At 37.0% G+C, this 23,688-nt stretch overlaps 1 protein-coding gene across 1 annotated transcript; it reads right to left on the bottom strand.

Annotated features, from left to right (window-relative positions):
- Positions 1-1,684: 1,684 nt before the first annotated feature.
- On the bottom strand, positions 1,685-23,551 carry LOC113054365 (protein tweety homolog 3-like). The gene is made up of 3 exons (XM_026219883.1): positions 22,588-23,551; positions 3,485-3,655; positions 1,685-1,744 (listed from the first exon to the last, which is right to left on the bottom strand). Exons 1-3 carry the CDS (start codon positions 22,711-22,713, stop codon positions 1,685-1,687), a joined length of 357 nt encoding a protein of 118 aa, XP_026075668.1. The 5' UTR covers positions 22,714-23,551.
- Positions 23,552-23,688: the final 137 nt, after the last annotated feature.

The raw sequence follows: 23,688 nt of genomic DNA, 5'->3' as shown, positions 1-23,688 counted from the left end.
AAACATTTAGAGTAGGTGTTAACCTTACACGAACTGAATTGAACAGTGCAAGAATCTACAGTTACATGACTAACAGTTACAATTCTGCTGTTTATGATCACTCCTCTGCTTCGTCATGAATCATTGATTGAGGACAGGGGATTGCATGTCTCAACCACATTTTGTAAAACATTCTTGTACTTTCTGGTTTCTATTTGAGCACTCATGTGTTCCTTCAAATGCGTCCACTGAGATTTCTTGTAAAGCTCTTAAAATAAGTGCTTTCATCAGCAATTCCCAGGAGGTTACACCATACAATTGCTTCCAAGAAAGACCAAGAATTGCACAACGCTATATTTCGATTTCAATACAAGCAGAATTAGCAGATATATCTAATACTAAATCCGATGGCATACGTTAAACTTCAGGTCCAGACTGCAGATGGTTTCTAGGCTGTCTAGATCCACAGAGTCTACAGTAAGACTGTCCACTGAACGGACCTCATTTCCTCCTCATGCATAAGTGAAGAGTAGTCCATGCAGAATAAGCACTTTTTAACATTTTCTGTGCTGACTGGGATGGAATATCTGCAGTGTTTTGCAGAAAAACTCAAATATGGTCATACACACAAGAGATGGGTGAGGAGATTCGTATGAATGACGTACAAAAGAATAACGTGGAAATCTGCAGAGCTTTCAGTGGAATTCTGCCGCTACAGCTACCATCCAGGCCTGCTGATGTGAAATAAGATAATGTTTGATGTTCGCTGCTTTAAAAAGCAAACACGTCTTCTTTAAAAAGCAAACATTGGTGTGGACTCTCCAAAAACAGTTTCAGGCACAAGGGAATGGACAAGGATGTCTATTTGAATGTGTAGTATGGCTTTAGAAGTGGGTGATGAATAAAAAAAAAGCTACTTTTGAGATGTTTTACTGTGCAACTATCTAACAGATAAAGCACATCATGCTGTGAGCATACAAAAATAATAATAATTCGGATTAACTCGTAATCAGCTGAGCAAGTTGACCATCATAATAATTCGTTATAATTATCACTTAAGTACAATTTCTTGACATACTTCAAAGAGTTCCACTTAAAAGTGAGAACGCAGCCAGCCTAAAGCATTACTGGCTGCAGGCATACATTTGATCAGAATATTAATATCACATTATGAGAAATCCTGATTCCTGTTCTCGCAGGTGTGATGATTATTAAAGGTGTTTGTTGAAAATGGATAGGACCACACATAATGAATCAAAACAAACACTTATGGGATGAAATTAGACTCAAAATGATTGAACCACAAACAGATGTCTTTCAATTTGAATGGGGATTAAATGATTGTGCAGCGATTTTGTACACATACAGACATGTTTGCAAATAAAAATGTTCTGTTCTGCATTAATATAACATAAATTTCTCATGCAAAAAGGAATCCATGCATATGTGGATCGGGTGACACGCGTGCATTAATTTACGTCTAGTTCGAGTTGATCTTGTTCGGTACATTTGGATTTTGAGACTTCATTTTTGCAGTTTAAATCCATGTTGGCCCAAAATGAAAACAATTTACTTTCTGAAAACTCATTACGGTCATATTTTTTATTGATTTGCATTATGTTATGTTGCTATGTCATGTTTTTTTTTTTTTAAATGTGCACTGATAAATAATCCAAGTAATATTAGGATGCATATGAAGTAACTATTAGTCTTCCATGGTGGCATCAAAGAAGACACACTCCGAGTATTTTGCCTTGTCTTTGAGCTGAAAAAAAAAAGGAACATGTACTGAGGACTTGGTATATAACTCATAGTGGCCATAAAGTTCTCATCTGTCATCTTGCCTGACAGGACAGCTAAGACCATACACAGAAGAACAGAGACACAAAACCACACAGCAGGCCCTCTCTCACGCGGACACTATCACAGGTGGACTCCCTGAAGAGTGGGCGCACGTTAACATAGACAAAACATGAGGAGAGTGTCATGAGACGTGGGGGTTGTGGTGGAAAAAGGTGGTGTTCTTTTATGAGTCCTTGATGATGGCTGTAATGCTAGAAGCCACAAGTTAGGATATGCTGGGAAAGACGCTGCCATAGCAACAGGGTTTATTTGAGACAGGACAATAGTCGAGCCTCAACTTTCCCACCAAATTCTTTTCATTCACATTGTGCATCCATTTTGCTTTCAAACACATACATAACAAAAGCCAGCATTACTTATTCAATCTGTTTGTTTATGAATCCAGCCATTGGTTTGGATCCACTCAAAGAAACATCTTGACCTCTTGAATTTTAATGGCTTATAATGCACTTGAAAGAAAACAGCACTACGGTCAATTCTGAAGACAATGAAGGCAAACTAGAGTGAAGGACAGCAGAAACACTCTTTGTGGTTTCATGCATTACAGCAGCAGCACCAGACAGAAGGCTGTAGTCTGAAGTAATGACTTTCTCATGCACAAGCCCACTTTGTTCTGCAGCTCAGCACTTGTCATCATCGACTTTATAACACACCAGGAATAGCCAAATGACCGGTCAATGTTTCACCTGAGCAAATTTAACAAGCCAAACAATAGACAGATCCTGTGATTAATCCAAGCAATCTAAAATGTGTTTATGGAGGGACCTATATGGGGATTCTAAAAGAGTCAAATGTGAATTAAAGTCTTTTTTTATTTATTATATTTTTTATTAAATTTTACTGTGAGATCCAAATGACCTAGACATGATCATGAAAAGTCACCTACAAATCATCAAAATCAAGATACCAAGATGCCAAAACTATATAAAAAAAGTAAAAAGTACAAAAAGAAACTGAAAGTACATTTAAATTTGAACAACTAGAATTCATACGGATAAAACTGATCTATATAAAAAAGTTCCAATACCAATAAAATGACAGATAGCTAATATTACAACTCTATACTACTTTGCCAGAATAAATGAAAATAAAGCACTGAAAACTATTTTAAATGCTTCAAGTGAATTTTAATGTACCGAACATTATAATTTAATTTGAGGTTTGGTTTGGGTTTAAATTAAATCGTGTCATTAAATTATTAATAGTGTCCTAGGAAAACTAGGACATGAGAAAAAATTGAAATTTGAGTTTGTGATTGCAAAAGTTTCAGGGCTCCCTACAGTTTATCTGCTGATTTCTGTCATGACACTGCAACAGTTTGAAGAGAATCCCGCTAAAGCAAAGTTTGAACAATGAACTGAGTGGCTCATAGATATCTAGCTCACTTCCTACTCAAACTCTACTGCTCTGACTAACCTGGCAAACTCCAGTGATTAGTTTCTCCTTCCAGGAATTAAACCCTGCAGCCCTTTAGACAATATACACCTACTTTTACACTCCAACAACAGATTTAAGTTTTTCCAGCTGGGGATAATTTGATAAATCATCTCTCTGGAGACCAGAGTATATGAGCAGTGACTACACATGTTATCTTCTGCCTGAATGAGATGCTGATATGAGGAAAAATGGCATTCAGACTCACCTGCAGATGAGGGTGGGCAATGATGACGCACCAGGCGGTGCAGCAGCAGTCTGCGTTTGGCTGCTCATCGCTCTTCTTTCGGCGGCAGCACAGCCAGCAGCAGTAGATGAGGAGGAAGAGGAGGTCCAAGGCCAAGCATGCTAGAGCTATACTGCCCAGCAGCAAGATGGACTACACAAGAGATAAGAAGAAAACATGAGCCATTAGCTACATTTACACACACCCAAATATCAGTTTATAATCAGATTTATGGCTCAAATGGATTGAAAAGCCTTTATGTAAATTAAGCCTCCAAAAAATCTCATCTTTCGAAAAAAAAAAAAGATTTTACTAGATGTTTTGGGGCAACCGAAGTTAACAAGTTAACTCAGATATGAAATGGTTAACAGAAATGTTGATGTTTCATTTTGAGAGTGATTTAATTTATTATATTGACAACACTAACTACCACGTTTATAACCAAATATTAGATGCAATCATTTTATCAACTTTTAATTTTACTTTAGATTTTTTATTTTTAAAAAAATTGCAATTCTTTTTTTTTAATCGGAGCTTACGCGTTCAATGTGTTTCCCATACTTTGATTTATTGGCGGTCCAATATCAAAACTGCATTCACCACAAAAAGACTTTACAATAGGCTTTGACTTTGTTCAATAAACATGAGCACAGCATGTCAAAGTCGAAACTCAGTGCAGATGTTTTTATATTACTGTATTTCTGAAGGAATCCGACTGTCTTCAAAAAATTTATGTATGTCATTATCATTTCATCTGGCCTGTAATGCCTGATAAGCAGTGTTTGTGAATGCAGCTTATGTGATTTAGACTGTATAAAAACATGGACGTAGTGTCCCGTGACATCACCCATAGGTTTCCGAAGAGCGTTTTCTAAGCCAAAAGTGGGCAGAGGAGGCTGTCGCCATCTTGGCAGCACGTCATCAAGCGTCACTCCTGGATAATCAAAAATGGGCAAAAAGGCGGGAGCTGGTTGCTGAAACCACGCTCACCTAGCTCGATGGCGGTGATAGCAGCGACAATCCAACTGTCACTCAAGTGGCCGCACTCTTAATTATGCAGAACTTCAAGCTTTAATATAATTTAAATGGATAAGTTATACAACCCCCCCTCTCCCTTCACAGTTGTCATGAAGGGCAAAATTAGCTATATAGACCAAACTCATTTTTTGAACCAGGCTGTAGACATGTTTTTTTTTTATGCTGTTAATTTTGGCATTTTAACATTGACTCCCTTTTGTAGCCAGCCTCAAGTGGGGCAGTTGATGAATTACAGTTTAAGTCACTTCCATATGGGCTTCACGAGAGAGAGCGGGATGTTGCCGCTAGTTGTTCATTCAATATATTGCGGAAAAACGAGAGCATCAAGCGTGTTAACGTTTGTTGTTGTGGTTTACATTAAAACTAAAACCTAGCCATTCACAGAATGCATATTTATAACATTTTCAAGAGGGACTTCAGTGCACTCATGTCTCACACAAGAGAGCCGCATGTTTAGAAATCTTCTCAGGAGAGAAGTCAAAAGCTTTTCTTCACCCTAACTGAAATTATGCATTTTTAATTTTGAATATATATAATATACAAGTTGAAAATTCGAATTTAGTTTTCAGTCATTTTGACAGCCCTAAATGCCGCCACAAATAGAGTGCAAGTCTGTTGGAAACACTGATATTGGCAAAAATTATCCACAATTATTATTGTTTGTTTTTTACTCAAAATCTGAGGAGCATAAGCTCAGATCAACGAGGTTCTATGATTACTCAGTCCCAAAAAGAAATACAAAACATGCTATTTAAAAGAAAAAAGTAGACAGAGAACTGAATGCATGATTTGGTGATAATATAGGATAATGAAAGATTTACAAGCAATTTTAAAAATTAGGTAAAGGATATTAAGCACAGTACAAGGAAAGAAAACCAACAACAGAAGGAAATAAAACAATTCTATATTTAATTTTGTGAAATATATTCTACCTTGACATTAATTGTCATACTTAAAATAAATGAATAAAATAAAACATGCTGCAAAATGACCTAATTTGCTGTTAATTTTGGTGTCATTTTTTATATTTTTTTTTCGACTGAACGTTTAATGAGTCTTTTTAGCTCAATAGATGACTAAGACAAATCAAAGGCACTCACCTAAAACTTCCGCTTTTATTAAAATTGAAAATGGTGTGTGGGCTTTTAGCTGAGTCTCACACTGTAGCTCACGTGACAAGTTACTTGCAGGGGAATTTTTTATGTATAATGAGGTCAGAGCTGTTCTCGGTTAAGACATAACACTTCAATTCTGACAATCTTATTGTGACAACCACACAAACGGTGACACCCATGATGGGTTTTGTCTGATAATCAGTTTGATCTGCATGGCCTCACAGAAACCCTCTTTCGCATGTAAGCATTTCAAATCTCCCAAATCGCAGAGTTACCCATACAGTTTTCAACCTGTCCGTCAAGCTCACAGTGTGTGATCACAGGAGAGATGGGAAAACCATTGTGCTGGTTCAAAAGGGCCCCAACGAGTCAAACTAGAAAAGCAAGCAGATCTTAAAAGCACAGACTATACTGCTAAAAGGGCATCATCACTCAGTGCATTTACTTTAAAACACAAAGCCTGAGTTTTGCCTCTAGGTAATTCTTTGGGCTTATTAGGCTCAGATGATTCCAGAGAATTTTCAGGTCAGAGGTTTATCAGACCACCTGGTAACAAAGTTGTACTAACGACACAGTCTAAAGATGAATCTAGAAGTTGTATTTGACAATTGGGAGTCTTAAATGAAAAAGTTAGGAAAAAAGTTTGTTTGATGCAGTTGTTAACCTAACTAATTTAACAAGAAATCAATCAACATAAATGTATATTAAAAATTGTACATCCATACCCAAATATTGATTGAGCTGTAAATCAGTATTAGAACGATTTATGAAGAATCATGTGACACTTAAAACTAGATTAATGAATTCAGCTTTACAATCACAGGAATAAATAATTTTAACATGTATTCAGATAGAAAACTGTTATTTTTAAATTTTAATATTTCAAAGTATTGCTCATTTATGTCCGTCATTCTAAATGGACTGTTTCCAGTCAGAATATGGTACAATGTAGAGATCGACCGATATGGGTTTTTTCTATAGCCAATGTCAATGCCAATGGCCGATGTTTAGAGGTCAGGGTCAGCCGATCACCGATATGTGCTGCCGATTTTTAGGCCGATATCTTGAAATTTTCCCCCTTCATTTGCATGCTAAAATGTAACACTAATAATAAGTGGATACACAACATTTCTAAACTTATCATTTATTGACCAATGACTTGAACCATCTCTCTATCTTATTTTTTTATGCACTGCACGGTATTAAAATAAAAAATTTATCCAAAGTTAACCAAACAAATCAATAAACTGACCAAGTATTAAAAAAAAAAAAAAAAAAATATATATATATATATATATATATATATATATATATATATATATATATATATATATATATATATATATATATATATATATATATATATATATATATATATTATTTTATAATACAATCAATTAAACTGAAAAATATAAAAAATAAAATATATAAAAAATAAATAATAGTAGTGCTTGCAGTTAAGTATAAATGACACAGACATTAAATTATAAAGCGCATTCTAATTTCAAACTTTCGTTATTAAAATAAAGTGCAGTCAACCAAACATATAAAAGGTTACACTGGTCAGTTTAAATAGACCGTAGTATACCGGTTCCACTCTGCTGTTATGCCAAGGACCTTTTTGCTGATCTGAAGAGGATGATCTTTTCCGTCTAGTTTACATTTTTTCAAAATTATAGTTTAACATTCAGATACATTGCGAATATGGAAAACATTTGGATATGTGCAGAATGAGACGCAAGCAATAACCTCCAAATACATCCAAACCCGTGCTCGCTCGTCCTCATATGCACAAACACATGTACTGCGTGATACTGCACTGTAGACGCCGGATTTTTAAAAAACTAATAGGCCTAGTGGAATGCAAAAAATCAAAATAGACCATTTTGCAGAACAGGATCAAAAAAAGTACTGGTCATAATACTTGCATAAAAAGTTTAATGTGAATAAAGTAGTTACACTGACTGAGCAGCACAGCTACAAGCGCCACAGATAATTTTAATTTTTAATACTATAGGAAATTTGAAAACATTGCAATTGCGTTTAAAATAAAAACAACGAGCACCACAAAACCGTTTAAAGAGGCGCATTCAGTGGTCTCCTTGACGGGAAACGGTCAACAAAGTAAAATGATCTCAAATGTATGGCAGGCTCTCTTCATTTTATCAAATGATCATAATCACATCTATTCATTTTACAGTCCTGCTACTAGCATTTTATGCAGACTAAAACCCCTTTAATTCGGGTGAGAAACCTTTTTTTCCAAGGGGCTTTTTGCACATAATAATAATACCCGCTGCAGACGCATTTTGCAGCATTATTAATTGATTGTTAATTTAAACGACAATCGATCATGGAAATGATAGAATATTGACATCCTTAAATGCAATTGAGTTGGATGGAAACCTGCCTATTGTCTGCAGCAAACCATGCTTCCGAACAAATGTCATTCACCGGTTTGGGCTGCTCCAGGATAGCGGTCTCTCCAAGCACGGTGCTGTCTGTGAGCGGGGCGGAGTAACGGAACCCTCAATCACACTGCAGTGTTTGTGAGAGCTGCCAACTTCTCCACCCCATTTACAGAGTAAAATTCTCTGACCCACCTTTATCTCCCAGGACAGTTGTTGAATCTTCCAAAAGTTTTGGCTTGGGGTCCTTCACATGCAGAAGCAGCACTTTCCAATGCAACAATATCACTGGACTGACCGCTGATGTGCCTGACTTTAAATTGGTTCTACTTAACACAGATATCGGGCCAATTCTGATTTATTAGAAAATGACAAATATCGGCCCGATATATCGGCAGACCGATAATCGGTTGACCTCTAGTTCATTATGCATCAGATTGATAAAGTTTGCCTCACCATTTGTTAAATTATAAATGATTATGTAAATTACATCAATGTAAACAATTCACAAGTTAAAATTCTGGTTAGGGCAATATTATCAGGTAATAATTGGATAATTGTGCAGCTCTTGTTTACTAGACATAAGCCATGGTGGTAATTAGATTACCTTAGTTAACGCAGCCTTCACAGCAGACAATCTACCCTCAAAATGCTCGCATTCAAGACCTCTGCATTGAATTTGGAGAACATGTCCATTACTTCATTGTAGGGCTGTAGCTATCAAAATATTTTAGTAATCGAGTATTCTACCAAAAATTCCATTGATTAATCGAGTAATCGGATAAAATGTGTTTTTGCTTAATCAAAGTGCAATATTAACTATGCAAGATAAAATAAGACTCCTGGGTCTCTTAAAATGAAGTTTCCTTTTTTAGAAAAAAATTATTTTTTATTTTTTTTAAATGCATAGAATGCACATCAAAAATAAACATTTAATTTTTACCCATTGTTTCTCTGTCTGTACTTGTACTGTGAACAATGACAATAAAGTTGACAGATGAATTAAGTGCATTTAAGTGCCATTCAGTTGGGGCTTTAAATAAAGCATTTTCTGAGACACACATTAAACACATAAAACATTATTTTAATGTATCTTTTAATTATTGAAAACTTAACTTTTTGGTAAACAAAGGGGATTTACTATAAAAAAAATAGAGCATGGAAGAAATGTTGTATGATTAAACCTTAAAAAAAAAAAAGATTGATTTTTTTTTTAGTAGTAGAGACCGCGCTTGTGTCTCCTTCCGCTTTGTGGGTGATGTGTGATGCGTTGTGTCACATTAAAAAAAAATCATTGCAAAAGAACCTGACGTGAGAATTAAAATAAATTAAAAAGAGGCTTAGAGGCAGAGGAATTTGCCTCGATAATTTTTTGTAATCGAGTTACTCGAGGAATCGTTTCAGCCCTACTTCATTGCTGTTTTATATTTCTGTGTGATGGAGATTGGAGGAGATGGTAAATCATTTCCAAAAAGCCAAGACAACCAATACCCTGTGGGCAAAATGCTAAACCGATCTAATTTTAGAAGGACGATTAAGCCTTGTACAGCCTTGTATAGACTGTGGAAGCAACTTTGTCCTCAAACCACAGTGTCCACTCTTCACAGTGGCACTTCAAGAAAAATTAAGATTTTGTGAAGTCTTCTGAATCTTTCACTCTTTGACGGTTCCAAAACAGACAGCAAGGGTTGTGCCAACTTGAAACAGATACATGGGCATTTACGTTTACGAATATTTTGTATCTGACTTACAGGTGAATATTCAAACGGACTCATATTGGGGATAGATGAATAAACCAAGACAAATTCATTGATAACCATTGATAAACCATACCTCTTTCAGAGTCCACATCAATAACTGACTAAACGGTTGTCAGATGATTAGACAGACATAGTGACCCACTGCTAATATATAAACACGATCTATCCCACTTACGATCTTAAGACTTGCCAGGGTCATGATTTATGGGTTTATGATACAAATCATTGCAAAGCATCTTTACAGAAAACAACAATGGCAAAAGTGAGGCTGGATCTCATCTGAGATAAATGAGGTGTGAATGATGATGACAATGGGTGAAAAGTCGTCTCAAGATGAAGAAATTTGTGACTTGGTGCCAACACCATCTGGTAAAATGGCCAGTAAGCACTCTTGATATGATTAATCAGTGCTTAAATACCCTAATTTACAAAGAATGACAGCTCTTGCCAGAACTACATAGCTAACAACCTCCAATAATGTGTTTGGAGAATGTGATTAACAGCCTTTGGGTCCATGAGATCATCTCAGCCTACTGGCAGAATGCTGTGCCTTTACATAAATATGCAACACAAATGCAGGTTTGCATGTCTACTAAATCCATCTGCTTAATTGGTTTCAAACAAGAAAACGAAGTTACAAAAAAATTATATTTAAATAGCCAGTAAGCTAATTCTAAGCTTCCTATCACTGTTTAAAAGTCATGTACAACAGGTTTAAATCCATCCAAGGTTAAAAAACATTGTTATTTTGTCAAAATATCATTTTAAAATTACCTCAATTCTCAGAGATCCCCAAACGGTTCGCGCGAAGCTGTTCAAAAGATTTAATTTCCTTAAACCCCACCTTTCGGTAGCATACTGTGTTCTGATTGGTCAACTGACAGTCAGTTTTGATTGGTTTTTCCGCACACAAATTCACGGTAAACAATGCGTTAGCATCTTTTTGGGGTGAATTATGTCTTATTCCTCTCATCGCGAAGCAAACAGTAAAATAAAAAACTTGAACAGTCTCGCTTTTTCTTCTGTGTGGGCGTATTCAAGCTGTGCGCTTCAGTTTGAATCTGCGTTCAGCGCGGGGGCGTGGTCACATTAGATATAATGAAGGGAGACGTGAAAAACGGACATCGCGTTGTTTTCATATGGATTACTTTATCACAGAATATTTTCGGCAGCACTTGTTTAGTTTTAAAGAAGATATGTCAAGCTTTCTATAGATATCTCTCTCATGTATCTTCGTTGAGTATTCACGGAGTTACACTTCATTTTAATGGCGTGTTTGTAAATGAAGATCAGCGCAAACAAAGGCTGCAAACAGCACACATACTGACGCTCGGGAGAAAACAAACACATAACCATATAATCATACTCACAGGTTGTGATTCGGAGATGCTTGTTGGTGCAAATAAAGTTGGTAATGAACCCTCTTTTATGGAAAAACGCTTTGAAAATCCCGCCTTAAACACACCGAGATTAGAAAAGCAGTCATCAGTGAAATGTTGTTAACACAACAAAAGGGATTAATTTTAGCCATTGGTTCTTCTGATCTTCATTCTTTGGCAGTGAAAATAAAACAAACTTGCCTTTAAAAACAATTAAAAACACACTGTCTCCTCGACATGATGCTGTCACACCAACCAGAGCGTCTGTGTGTGTGTGGGGGGGTGGGGCAGCTCAGAGATTTGTTTCTCCCAACACGGTCGGCGGAGATTATTATGCAAAGTGTTCTAGTGACGTACATAGAGATGGGCAAAAGATTTGAAATCTATAACGACTCGTTTCAGCGATTCAGAGTCGACTCCTTACTTTAGAAGCCAATAACTTTATAAATCGTGTACTTTTTGGTTTAATTACTTTGCGCATAGTTAACACTGATGGACAGCTACATCATACACTGAAATACAGGTAATTTTTGATTTCCCATCTGTGTGGCTCTTTAATATTAATATTTAATATATCACATTAGCCAGCGTGGGGACATGCCAAAAACTACTTCCTGTAGTTGAAAGTGCTTGCAACACCAAGATCATAGATTAGATTCCCAGGGAACGAATGAATTGATAAAATGTGTACTTTAAATAAAATGGATAAAATCACCTGATAATGTATTAAACCTAACGTGACCTTCAACAGACTTTCTCACTGAAAAACAGCTGGCATTTGCCAACTCAGAGTGCTTGAATTTTCCTATGAGAACTTGTGCCAAGGAGGTCACTGCAATTACTGAGATGTCAATACTACACTATTTCTTTTTGCTGCTAACAGGAAAAGACCCAGACTCAGTTTTTCTAAACAGACGGTAATCTTCTGCAGACTATCTTAATGGATCTACTCTTTCCATATGCTGATTCAGGACACAGTGTGGTGAGAGACCCCTCTGAGCGATACCATTGCCCAAGAACAACAGCAGCATTTCAAACACAAGCTCACTGTGCTGATGTGCTCCTGGCTGTAGGCCATCCTACTGATATTTGCAAAATTTGCACCACCAAATGTCACATTTCAGATAAACCCCATAAAAGGAATCTCACTGTGCTCTACTAAACAAAGACAAAAAAGCGGTCACATTACGGGACAGATTTTTTAAAATTGATTTAATATTTATTTGTATTTTTTTTTTTTATTCCCATACCTAAAGGATACTATACACACAAAATAATAATAATAAAACAAAAGATTTAAAGGGTTAGTCCACCCAAAAATCTAAATTAGCTTGTGTTTTTCTCACCCGTGGCATCCTAGGTAAATATAACTTTCTTCTTTTAGATGAATCCAGTCTGAGTTATATTAAAAATTGTCCTGGCTATTCCAAGCTCTATCACTGTAGTCACCGAGTGTTGCAGTTGAACGGTCCACAAGTCGTCAAATAAAGTGTGCGCATTCATAATTAATGTGCCTCACACCGCTCCAGGGGGTGAATAAAAGGCATCCTGTAGTGAATATGCACGTTTTTGGAAGAAAAATATCTAGATTTCAAATAATCACTTTTCTCTCGTTATCTGTCATACGCATCCAAAATTCTCGTCTGAAATTTTTGCGTGTTAAAAAAAAAAATAACACAACCTCCCGATGTGTCAATTCTAAAGATGCGAAAAATAGAAACCGATGCAAATTTGAAGTCCACATGACAAAACTCATAAGTTTACTTGAAATCTTCTTTTGACAAGCATTTTTTTATTCAATAAAAAACCTAACTTATTTTAAAGGTTTTTACAACTAAATATATTAGTTTGTGGAAAAACGGTTCCAAAGCTCAAAGGTTGAGATTTTGACTCAACTAAAGCATAATAATAACTCAGTTATTCTCCCTTGAAAATGTGTGTTCCGGGCTGAAATGTCTGTCCTTGTTTTGGTTTGTGAAACTGCCAGTTTACCCAATTGTATTTCGGCATCCCGGGTTGCCATTTGGTGGAAAACACAGCGCATTTAATTTTATTCATCATCAATTGTGCTCGCTCTTGTTGTTGTCGTTAATCTGGCAACCTCTGTGCGACAAGTCTGAGGAGGAGTGGCAGAGTGAAAAATAAAACCCTCTCCAATATTTTTAAATTTGGACTGCAATACCTAGTACAGCAACTTTAACATTTAAAACGTAAAGGATTAGTTCACCCAAAAATGAAAATTAGCCCAAAAATTACTCACCTTGAAGTCATCCAATGTGTATATGAATTTCTTCTTTCATATGAATCCAGTCAGAGTAATTTAAAAAAAACTGTCTTTGATCTTTCAAGTTGTTTGATGCAACTCAGCGGGTGTTGCACTTCATCGGTCCATGAGAAAAAAAAAAAAATGGATATTTTTCTTACTAAAACACATTTTGTCCTTATTTTTAAGCTAATATTTACACTCTAATAAAGACAATTTTTTTAAACTTAAAACCTAAAATATACATGATGATAACCCAAAGTATTGCTTTCTACTGATTTAAATTTTCCTTAAGGAGCCATAAAGCCTTCACCTTGTCACGAAAAAGATTGAGGCTCTTTTTTATTTGCAGTTGGAGCTGCAAGGGGCCAAATCTGGGTCAGAGATTTCTTTGAGAAACCAAAAGTAATCTAGGGAGGAGTTAGAAACATTTTCAGAGAGGATGTCAAAAGCTTTTCAGCCTTTGAAGGCAGACTGGATAGCAATAAACCTTCCCCCACACACACTCCACAGACAGGAAGTCAGTAGTTAACACCTAACTGAAAATGTAAACTGAAAAAAAAAAAAAAAAATCTAGAGTTTAATGAATGCAGAAACACAAAAATTTTACAAACAAGGTTGTGTTTACACCGCTTTATGAATGGCTCCTTCACAAATCCTTCATAACCAGCCAACCACATGACAAAATTATTGGCAGTATGCCACTGTGAGAGACAGCTTGTGTTTCCTGCCTGGCCTGACGACAGGGCGGCCTCGTCGGTCTGTATCACACCATGCAAACACGCTGACAAAACAGATTAGCAGCATCCCTGGCTGCTCTCGCTTCCTGTGCGCCCAACGACATCCCTGAAAATGACACGCTAGAATGACTAAAATGACTCCACAAACACTAGCGCTTCAATTATCAAAAAAGGAAATGTTTCCAATGCTCCCCCACGTCATGAAGAGGCCAGTCACGAGTTTCTCCAACCTCCCCCACAGCCAACCTGGGGAGTGGATGTGGGAGTGGGAAAGCATGTAGGGGTTTTGTTTTTCAAATCTGCACTTCAAGCCGTGCTCAAGCCCACATTCCCACAAAAAGCAGACAGGAACTTTAACAAGGCAAATGAAAAACAGTACACTGATGTGTTTAATAAAACAGTGATTAAAGACCAGATGAAATCAAAACTGTGATGCTTTTAATCCATGACTGTTACCTTGGAAATCTAAATTTAGTGTATCTAGTTCATCACTAAAATTGTTTTAAGATTTACAGTTTTTCTCTTCCAGCAAAACAGTCAAACCAGTGCGAGCGGTTGTGAGTGTGGATGGGGGTAATGGCGCTTTGTTGTTTTTTTTTTTTGAGCAACTGGGATGGTGCCCCGCTGGGAGTTGGTGCCCTATGCCAGCTGCGTACTCTGCATGTAGGGAGCAGCGGTACTGCTAAGGAGCAAAATCTGCATTTAAGCTTATAAAAAATAAAGATTTGAAATGTAATAATTTTTCGCTATCGACTGATGATTTCATTAAACAGTCATGCCCTTAGTTATAAATACAATCTCCTTCTGATTAGCTTTTGCAAGTGCCAAATTATGCTTTCTTAGTCTGTCTTCAGTTTAGGGGTGGGCGATATCTCGATATTTAAAATATATCGAGATATTTTTTAAACACGATAAGGATTTTGACATATCGTATATATCGATATATTGTTTATATTCTGATTCCGCCACTTTGCTTGTTTGCCTTCCCTGTGCTGTGCTCGCCCCCCGCCTCCTTGCTTTTGTCCCCTCTCACCTCGCGTGTAGAGAACAAGTCAAAAAAAAAAGAAAGAAAAAAAGACAACTGGCTCCATTATATGGAGATACTTCAGTTTTAAGGCGTAGGGCGAACGGCAGGCAGATGTCTACTGTAGGGCCCAATGAAACGCGGACGGAATCGCAGAATCCAGTCATAAAAATGGAATTTACAGTTTAACGCGGAATGTCACGGAATTGGTCAAATTTTAAATGAATTAATCAAAAGTCGGTCATGCACTTACATCAAATCGCGAAATGGACTAATATCTGCAAATATTAACCCGGAAAAGTCTATTTAAATATGAATCCTGCATGTTCTGCGTGTCTGTGTCAACGAATGGAGCAGAAGCGCGTCTTCATTCATTAAACACGGAAGCTCGCATAACGCTCGTGCTGATTTCATTGTCTTTCCTCTCTCTGAATAAAGACGTGAACACATGAGGAACATCTCCAGAACTGCACTGAGAGTCACTTCATGAGCATCTGACCGTTTGATTTGAGTAAGACTAGCTCATATCACATCATAGACTGTGGTATCACATACACAGAACTGTAAAGGTAAACCCGTCAAAATAAAAGTATTTGACAGAAATCTATTACTATTGTACAGCAGAATGTAGATAGCCCACTACTACTACTATTAAAATGAAACGAACATAATTTTATAAGGAATAATCACACAACATTTCTCCCATGTTTTATTTTTAATAGTAAATCCCCTTAGTTTACCAAAAAATAAAGTTTGCTTAATTTTAAATAATTAAAAGATAAATTAAATGAATGTTTTATGCCTTCATTTCATAATCAGTAAAATGTAAATACACAGAATTTCTGAAGGGAAAAAAACATTTCACATAAGGCTATTTTAAGAATTGTTTTTAACTAATTAAGTTGTTTTTATGCATTTATGCACACAGAATTAGGTAACAATAAAACATATGGTGAAGAAAAAAATAAAATGTTTCATAGGCCCCTTAACATGTAATATTTGCCATATTTGTTTTTGCAGTAGTTTTTTGGGGGTTATTTTTCCTGTAAAGATATCGAGATATATATCGTATATCGAGATATAGCAAAATATATTGAGATATATTTTTTGCTCCATATCGCCCAGCCCTACTTCAGTTTCACTATATCTCCTTTCCCATCCAACAACTGGTTGTGAAATCAGTCTATTTAGACACAGAAAGTGGCTGGAATTTGAAGTTTACATATTTTTCTATATAATAATATATATAAACATAAAAAAAAAAAAATCCCAAGCTTAATCATTTTCAAGTCAAGTGTCAACTAAATTACTAACTGAAATTAAAGAGAGTCCACTTCCAGTAACAACATATCAACACATCACACACTCTTGCAGTTTAAATCTAGATTAAAGACCCTTAAGATCTCTTTAACCTGGTTTACACATAACATACTAATTATGCTTATATCAAAATCCGTTAAAGGATTTTTATGCTGCATTAATTAGGTAAACCGGAACCGGGAACATTATTCCCATAACACCCGATGTACTTGCTACATCATTAGAAGAATGGCATCTACGCTAATATTTCTCTGTTTTCTCTCTTATTCTGAGGTCACCGTAGCCACCAGATCCAGTACGTATCCAGACCAGATGGTGGATTAGCACCTAGAAAGGACCTCTACTGCCCTGAAAGACAGCGGAGACCAGGACAACTAGAGCCCCAGATACAGATCCCCTGTAAAGACCTTGTCTCAGAGGAGCACCAGGACAAGACCACAGGAAACAGATGAATCTTCTGCACAATCTGACTTTGCTGCAGCTGGAATTGAACTACTGGTTTTCGTTTGGTCAGAGGAGAACTGGCCCCCCAACTGAGTCTGGTTTCTCCCAAGGTATTTTTCTCCATTCTGTCACCGTTGGAGTTTCGGTTCCTTGCCGCTGTCGCCTCTGGCTTGCTTAGTTGGGGTCACTTCATCTAACTATCATTTTGCATTATTGACACACTGTTCTCCTAATGAATGTTGTTCAGTTGCTTTGACGTAATGTATTTTGTTTAAAGCGCTATATAAATAAAGGTGACTTGACTTGACTTGACATAAAAGAAACCCTGCTCACACAACTTCACAAGCTCTTTAAGATTTGGCAAATCTGGTGTTTGATATCTAGCATCTCTATGTCGTTGGGATAAAATCCAAATATGGACCTCAATGGAATCTGCATAGTTCAGGTTGAGAAAAACAATTCCAATAGAATCTCTGAATACAACCATGAACTACTTACTAGTAATATGTCCTTTAGATAGAGCTACAAGTAAAAAAATTCCAGAAAAACAATCACGGTTTATAGATTTAAAGGATTACTTTTAAAGTTTCAGTTGAAATACTTTGTTCTTTCCAAGCAGATTTTGCTGAAGACAGTTTAAGCGGAACGTAAACACATGGTTTAGCAATGGTTTGTTGAAGACTAAATATGAAAATACCACCTCTTTTCAGAAGCCAATATCAAATGTCTCCAAGTAATATTTGCGTATCTGATTCCAATTCCTAACTACTGAAAAAATACTTTTACTTTACAATAACATTTAGGTTAAACAACCCAGTGGTAACACTCATATTAGCCTTGTGTGCCTTCCTCATCCGCTGGTAGGCCTGTCCTCACCCAAACAAACTCAGAGCTCCAGTCTCAGCCATCACCTCCCCTTCACAGCTTGGCTTCCATCCATGACGATTCATGAGAAGCAGTGCCCAAACTCCCACAGTCCTGGCCTTTGTAAACACATGAGACATGCATGAGACATGCACATGAGACTTGCTCAATGCAATACCCATTGATAGCCAAGGGAAAGGGTGAAGTTCAAATAGAATACTAGACATTGATACAATCCACTTGAGTTAAAAGAAGTAATGGTTGCCCCAACTAGGGTTGGGTGATGTCAACAAATTTGGCATCGGACGATGTCTACAGTGAAACATCGGAATGTGTGGATTCTTACTAATGACATTACAACCAATGATTCCTAACACTGTGTCTACACCAGATGCGAGCGGAGGGGTGCAGCGCAACAAAATACTATATAACCACCGATTTATAATAGAGATTAATTATATATAAATATATAAATAGATGCTGTGTGGCGTGACACCACAAATCCCTGGCAGTCAACTGCTACCACATTCTATTTATGACGTGTTGACAGAAATTTATAATTAATTTTCAATGGACGATGGAATCGTCTATCGGTCCTAGCCCCAACAATTTCAGACTTATCACCAATAATGGAAGATATTTTTCATTTATCATTATTAGTCGATATACAAGATATTTAATTGTGCCTACCGTGCCTATTAATTTAATGTAATCAATTTATCTTTACCAATTTAATAACACTCTTAAATGCAATCTTTAGCAGATTAATACCCATTTTTCATACAGTACGTTATAATAATGCGATTCTTTGATTTACTTCTAGAATTTAAAAGGAGTGATTTTAGTTTTTAATTTTAAGACAAAATTTCCCTACAGCGGCTAATGAACTAGAAGTCTCGCACATTTTGGGTTTTAAAACAGCTTAATACTGCTAATACAAGGACACAATCTATTACAAAATCTATGTTTATTTGTGTTCTTTAAAAATTACCATTCACCAATGAATCCTTAAAAATGTCACCATTTCCAGAAAAATATTAAAATAATGAGATACGATTTCTGAAGGATGATGCGACATTCAAGACTGAAGTAATGATGCTGAAAATTCAGCTTGATATCTTCACAGGAAAAAGCTACAGGTTAAGTAAAAAAAAAAAAAAAAAAAACAGCAGTAGTGTTACCCCTGTGCTAAAGTTAACCATATTTCACTACATGCATTAGCTTGGAAATTTGACATCTGACACACTTGACACATTCTGTTGAGCAACATTAATAACCTGTCATCTCACTCCAAACTACAAGCGGTCCCAAACAACTGAATATTTAGGCAGGGACATCAATAAATAATGATTTTGTTCTAAAAGCAAGGCTGCCTTTGTTACTTTTAATGGAAACAGACAATCAAAAGTAAATATACTGAGCTGAAATGAAAAGTAGGACAAAGTTCACAGATAAAGCACATCAAGGAAACCTCAACTGGGACATCAGGAGTAAGCTTAACCCCTAACTAGTGGCCAAACGAGATGACAGCTCTACTTAATTCCAATCCAGTGAACAAACGGCATTCAGTGGACAGCAGGTGTCCCCTCTCTCTCTCTTTCTCTCTCTCCCCAATCCTCAGCTGTGCTGTTTGTTATCATTCACTAAGAGCACTTTGACTCAAAGACAAATGCTACAGAGAACAGGCTGCTAGTACAAGCTGCTTGAACGTCCTGTCTATTTTAAATGTGCATGATTTTGTTTGGATTTCTTTTTCTTCAGTGATTGAGTAAAGGGTTGATCAAGGGGTTTAGAAGTCTGTGATAACAGTCAGAAAATTATAAAAAATATCCAGAAATATCCCATTTAAAGGTGTCATATAATGCTTTTTTTTTTAAGATTAGTTATTAGTTATTAGTTAGTTACATTAGTTATTGTATTTGGAGTAACAGAATATGTTGACATGTTTTAATGTTCAAAAAACAATTATTTAAAATACTGTACATTATTGTAGGTCCTCTATGCCCAGCCTCTCTGAAACGCATTGTTTTCTATGAGTCCATCCTTCTGACAAACGCAATCTGCTCTGATTGGCCAACTGACCCAGTGCATTGTGATTGGCCGAACACCGCAAGCACTCATCGGAAATGTAACACCCCTTTCCATAATCGCGAGCTACATCTGTCAAAATAAATGTAAAGGGAGTTAATAATGTCCTTAGTTTTACCAGTTCAAGTTCAAGCCCGAAAAGGGGAACAGAGAGTCGTGTGATAGACAGTGATGAAGCTCGTATGTGTTTGCAGTACACAAGCCATGGACGGTTAAGACAGCTCGCTCTCGCTCTCTCTCTCTCTCTCTCTCTCTCTCTCTCTCTCTCTCTCTCTCTCTCTCTCACACAACATTTGAACAGTCAATAGCAAATACTTAAACTAATAACAAGACATACTTACAGTAACTGATTCAGAAGCACCAGATTAAGAGATAATTACCCCTTCTCCTAGGTTCACGAAACTGATTTTCCTCTATATTAATTAAACAAAATTTGAACATTTTAATAATTTACTTCCTTTCAAAAAAAATAAAAAATGCTTGGCAAACTGATGCTGCACAAGGGTACTCTTTAAAAATGATGCAGTAAAACTAGTGGTTAGGACTTCCTCGTCATCCATGCAGATGAGCTTTTGGACAGTTCATGAAGTTCTTTGTAATTCTATATGCACCTGATGTCAATGGCAATCTGACAGGATGAGGTTAGATCCCTTAACACAACTGTAAAAAACAACAACAAAACATCATGTGTTTCAGCTTGTGCCTGCCATGCTGTTTTAAGACAATTTTCCAATGTTGATGCTTGGAAAGTCACAGGTAAAACATTTTGAAACAGCTGATAGTCTATCCTGGGCTTTATGACCTAGAAAGACTGAATTCTCTGCCTTCACCTCTGCTCTCCATCTCAGCTGCTTTCCTGAGTATCTTTCATCATCTCTGTGCCTGAAGACCAGCAGGGACCAAGGATCAAGTCGCCCATCAGCTTGAAAATTCTGTTTCTAAATTAATCTACTAATTTTTGCCTTGATCTACTTCCTCAACACTTCTAACTGAAAGAGAAGTGATTCTCATCATCACATGAACACGTACAGCAGCCCTAAAACATGTTTATAGACACTTTTGGACACATAGGCTAAGTCAAACTTACGTTCTGTTGCAATTCATTAAAATAACCAAATCTAAAAGCAAGTGCCACCTGTAAACTAACCAACTTAAACTTACCTTTTTTGCACCTGCTTTGACCTAAACACTGTTGAGATGATATTTAAAACTGTCTAAAATAAGCACTTGAACATACACTGACCATCCATAAGACATCAAATCACTACTATGTACAAAGACCACCTTGAATAACCCCCTTATAGTTGCAACAAATTATGATAATGTTGCTATAGCTCTGGAACTGTATTGTACCACCTGAGCGATGGTGATGGTCAAGCACAATTACTACTTCTTTACATTAGAATTCAAAGTTACCAACTGGTTTCACCCAAAAACACTCCATAAAGCGAACAACAGTGAAGGCCAAACTTGATTTAAGGAGCTTTGATTAGAGGTATTGTCACCAGGCTTATGGCACTCCTGGCTTCCCGTTTGGCCATCTGTTTTCTCTATGACGAAAAGAGTATAGTCAAGTAGTTGAAAGGGTGCTCCGAAGCCTACTTTCTGCTTTCATCAGCCAAGCCTGGATGTGTTCAGCATTAACGAGATGCGAGTCTCAACAATAATAAAGTCATTATAAAGACTAAATGGTGTTTGTTACCTTTTTTTGGCACTAAGAAAAATTCACGCTCTGTGTAATCCCTTTAAGAGATAAGCTCCCACTAACTATTGAGCTAAAATGAACAGTTCATTCTATTGCTCGAACTCAACAGGCAAAGAGGTGTCTCTGGGTTTGTTAGTGCGTTTCAGTCCTCCTAGAAAGTTGTATTTACAAATGTATATTTGTACATTGTACATGCTTAATTACTAATGTGCATACGGAGTTTGTTATTTTAATATCAATTGCTTAACACATTAAGCCATGCTAAGCATTGTCTTTATAATGGATTTCTAAGGGGAAAACATTTATGTAAAAATCTTGTCTTTCTACTTGGATGACAGTGCCATTATCTTAGTAGTAGATTGAGTTTATGGCAATAATTAATGAAAAGAAAAGTTTTTTTTCCCCCTGGTCGTTGTTTTAGAACATTAAGCCATATTAAGCGTTTATGTCTCCGTAAATACAACCTTAGCAACATTACTTGAACACGGTGTTCATTACTGTGATGGAAAGCCGCAAATGGAAAATCTGGAATGATTACAGAACTCTTTGAGCAAAAGACGAAATACCTGTCGTTCTACTCCAGTTTGGGTTTGCTAGGTGACTTTTGTAACTAATTTAGTTTGGCTGAGAAGAAATAGCCTACATCAACTAACCAGATCGATTTACGTCTCAAACAAAGGTTAAACAAAATCACTTAACTCACAAGTATAAAAGCAAAACTTAGTCATGTCATACTGAATATCAGTGAGGCTGTTATAACAGCTTACAGCTGTGCCTATATTCACAATAACAGCACCCTTGCTTGTGTGACAGTGCTTAGAATGATGTACAACCGGTATCATGTAGCCTTTCAACACCACACATTTCCAAACAGCATTTGATCTACACGTGTTGCTGGATCAAACAGCAGATGTGTGACTGTAATGCAAGGGCTTACCTGCTGGTATGAGGAGTCCTCTGGGCGAAAGTCACTGCTGGTTTGCTCAAACTGCAGATTAAAGTGAGGCAGTCTGTGGAGAAGGTTAACCCACCACGGAGGAGAGTAATTTACAACGGCTGCCATAATCTTTATGACAATAACACTCCGACTCGAGAGAAACTAAAGCAGGAAGTTGTCGAAAACTTCTGTCAGGGTTAACACAAAATCATTAGATTATAAAGTCACACATAAAGCTGCTCTTCCCTGGAAAATGCACATCTATCGTTTTCCATCCACAGTTATAAATATGGAACCAAAAACGACCAGTTGTTTGAAGCGCCTGCAGTCCCTGGAGAGAATCCGAAAGCTGATTGTTAAGTATAAAACGAGGGATTTAATTAATCAACATAGGTCGGTAAACAGCTAAAAATGTCAAGCAGTAAAACGGTTCAAAAGTGTCCAGCTGTATAAAACAGGACTTCAGCTTTCCTATGTCCACCGGTTGGCTAGCAGACGCAAGGGAAGCGTGTATTACAAGCTCTTACTTCCCCTCTTCAAACTGCCTATTGTTTGGATTCATTACTAATACACGCACACAATACACTTTGAGAAAAGCATGCATTCAGAGCTGAATCCTTCCGAGACCCAAGCCTCTGTCCACAGGCTGCTTTCAACGCCAGCCAGTTATGAAATGTGTCTCCGTTGCTTGATGTCAGTCACTGGCTGAGATTAGTGGCCAGCGTCTGTCCGCGGCTCCGTCATTCCCACGGTGGAACTCCTCCGTCCTTTTGTCCTTATTAGTCCTAGAAGAGCGGGGAAGGTGTTTGTGAAGTCGAGATGTCCGTGTGTGTAGCAGACGCCACGCGACTCCTCCCTGCCGACAAAACTCGGCGAGGTGATCTCTAATCCAGTGTGAGCCAATGAAGAAGAACAATCAAGCAACGAGCCGAAGCCACCGCAACAAACTCACGCTGAGATCGTGGAGGTTTATCACGGTATGAGACAACTGTTGAGTATGCGGACATCTAGTGGTCAGACACAGTACTACACACAAGGGTTACTGGGAGCATACTACCCATTTTTGCACCTCTCTTGGTGCATTATTTATATTTATATTTA

The sequence above is a fragment of the Carassius auratus genome, chromosome 3, assembly GCF_003368295.1.
Source record: "Carassius auratus strain Wakin chromosome 3, ASM336829v1, whole genome shotgun sequence".
In the NCBI taxonomy this organism is placed as follows: domain Eukaryota; kingdom Metazoa; phylum Chordata; class Actinopteri; order Cypriniformes; family Cyprinidae; genus Carassius; species Carassius auratus.
The sequence above is the reverse complement of the archived record's forward strand: the minus strand, read 5'-3'. Positions and strand labels throughout refer to the sequence as shown.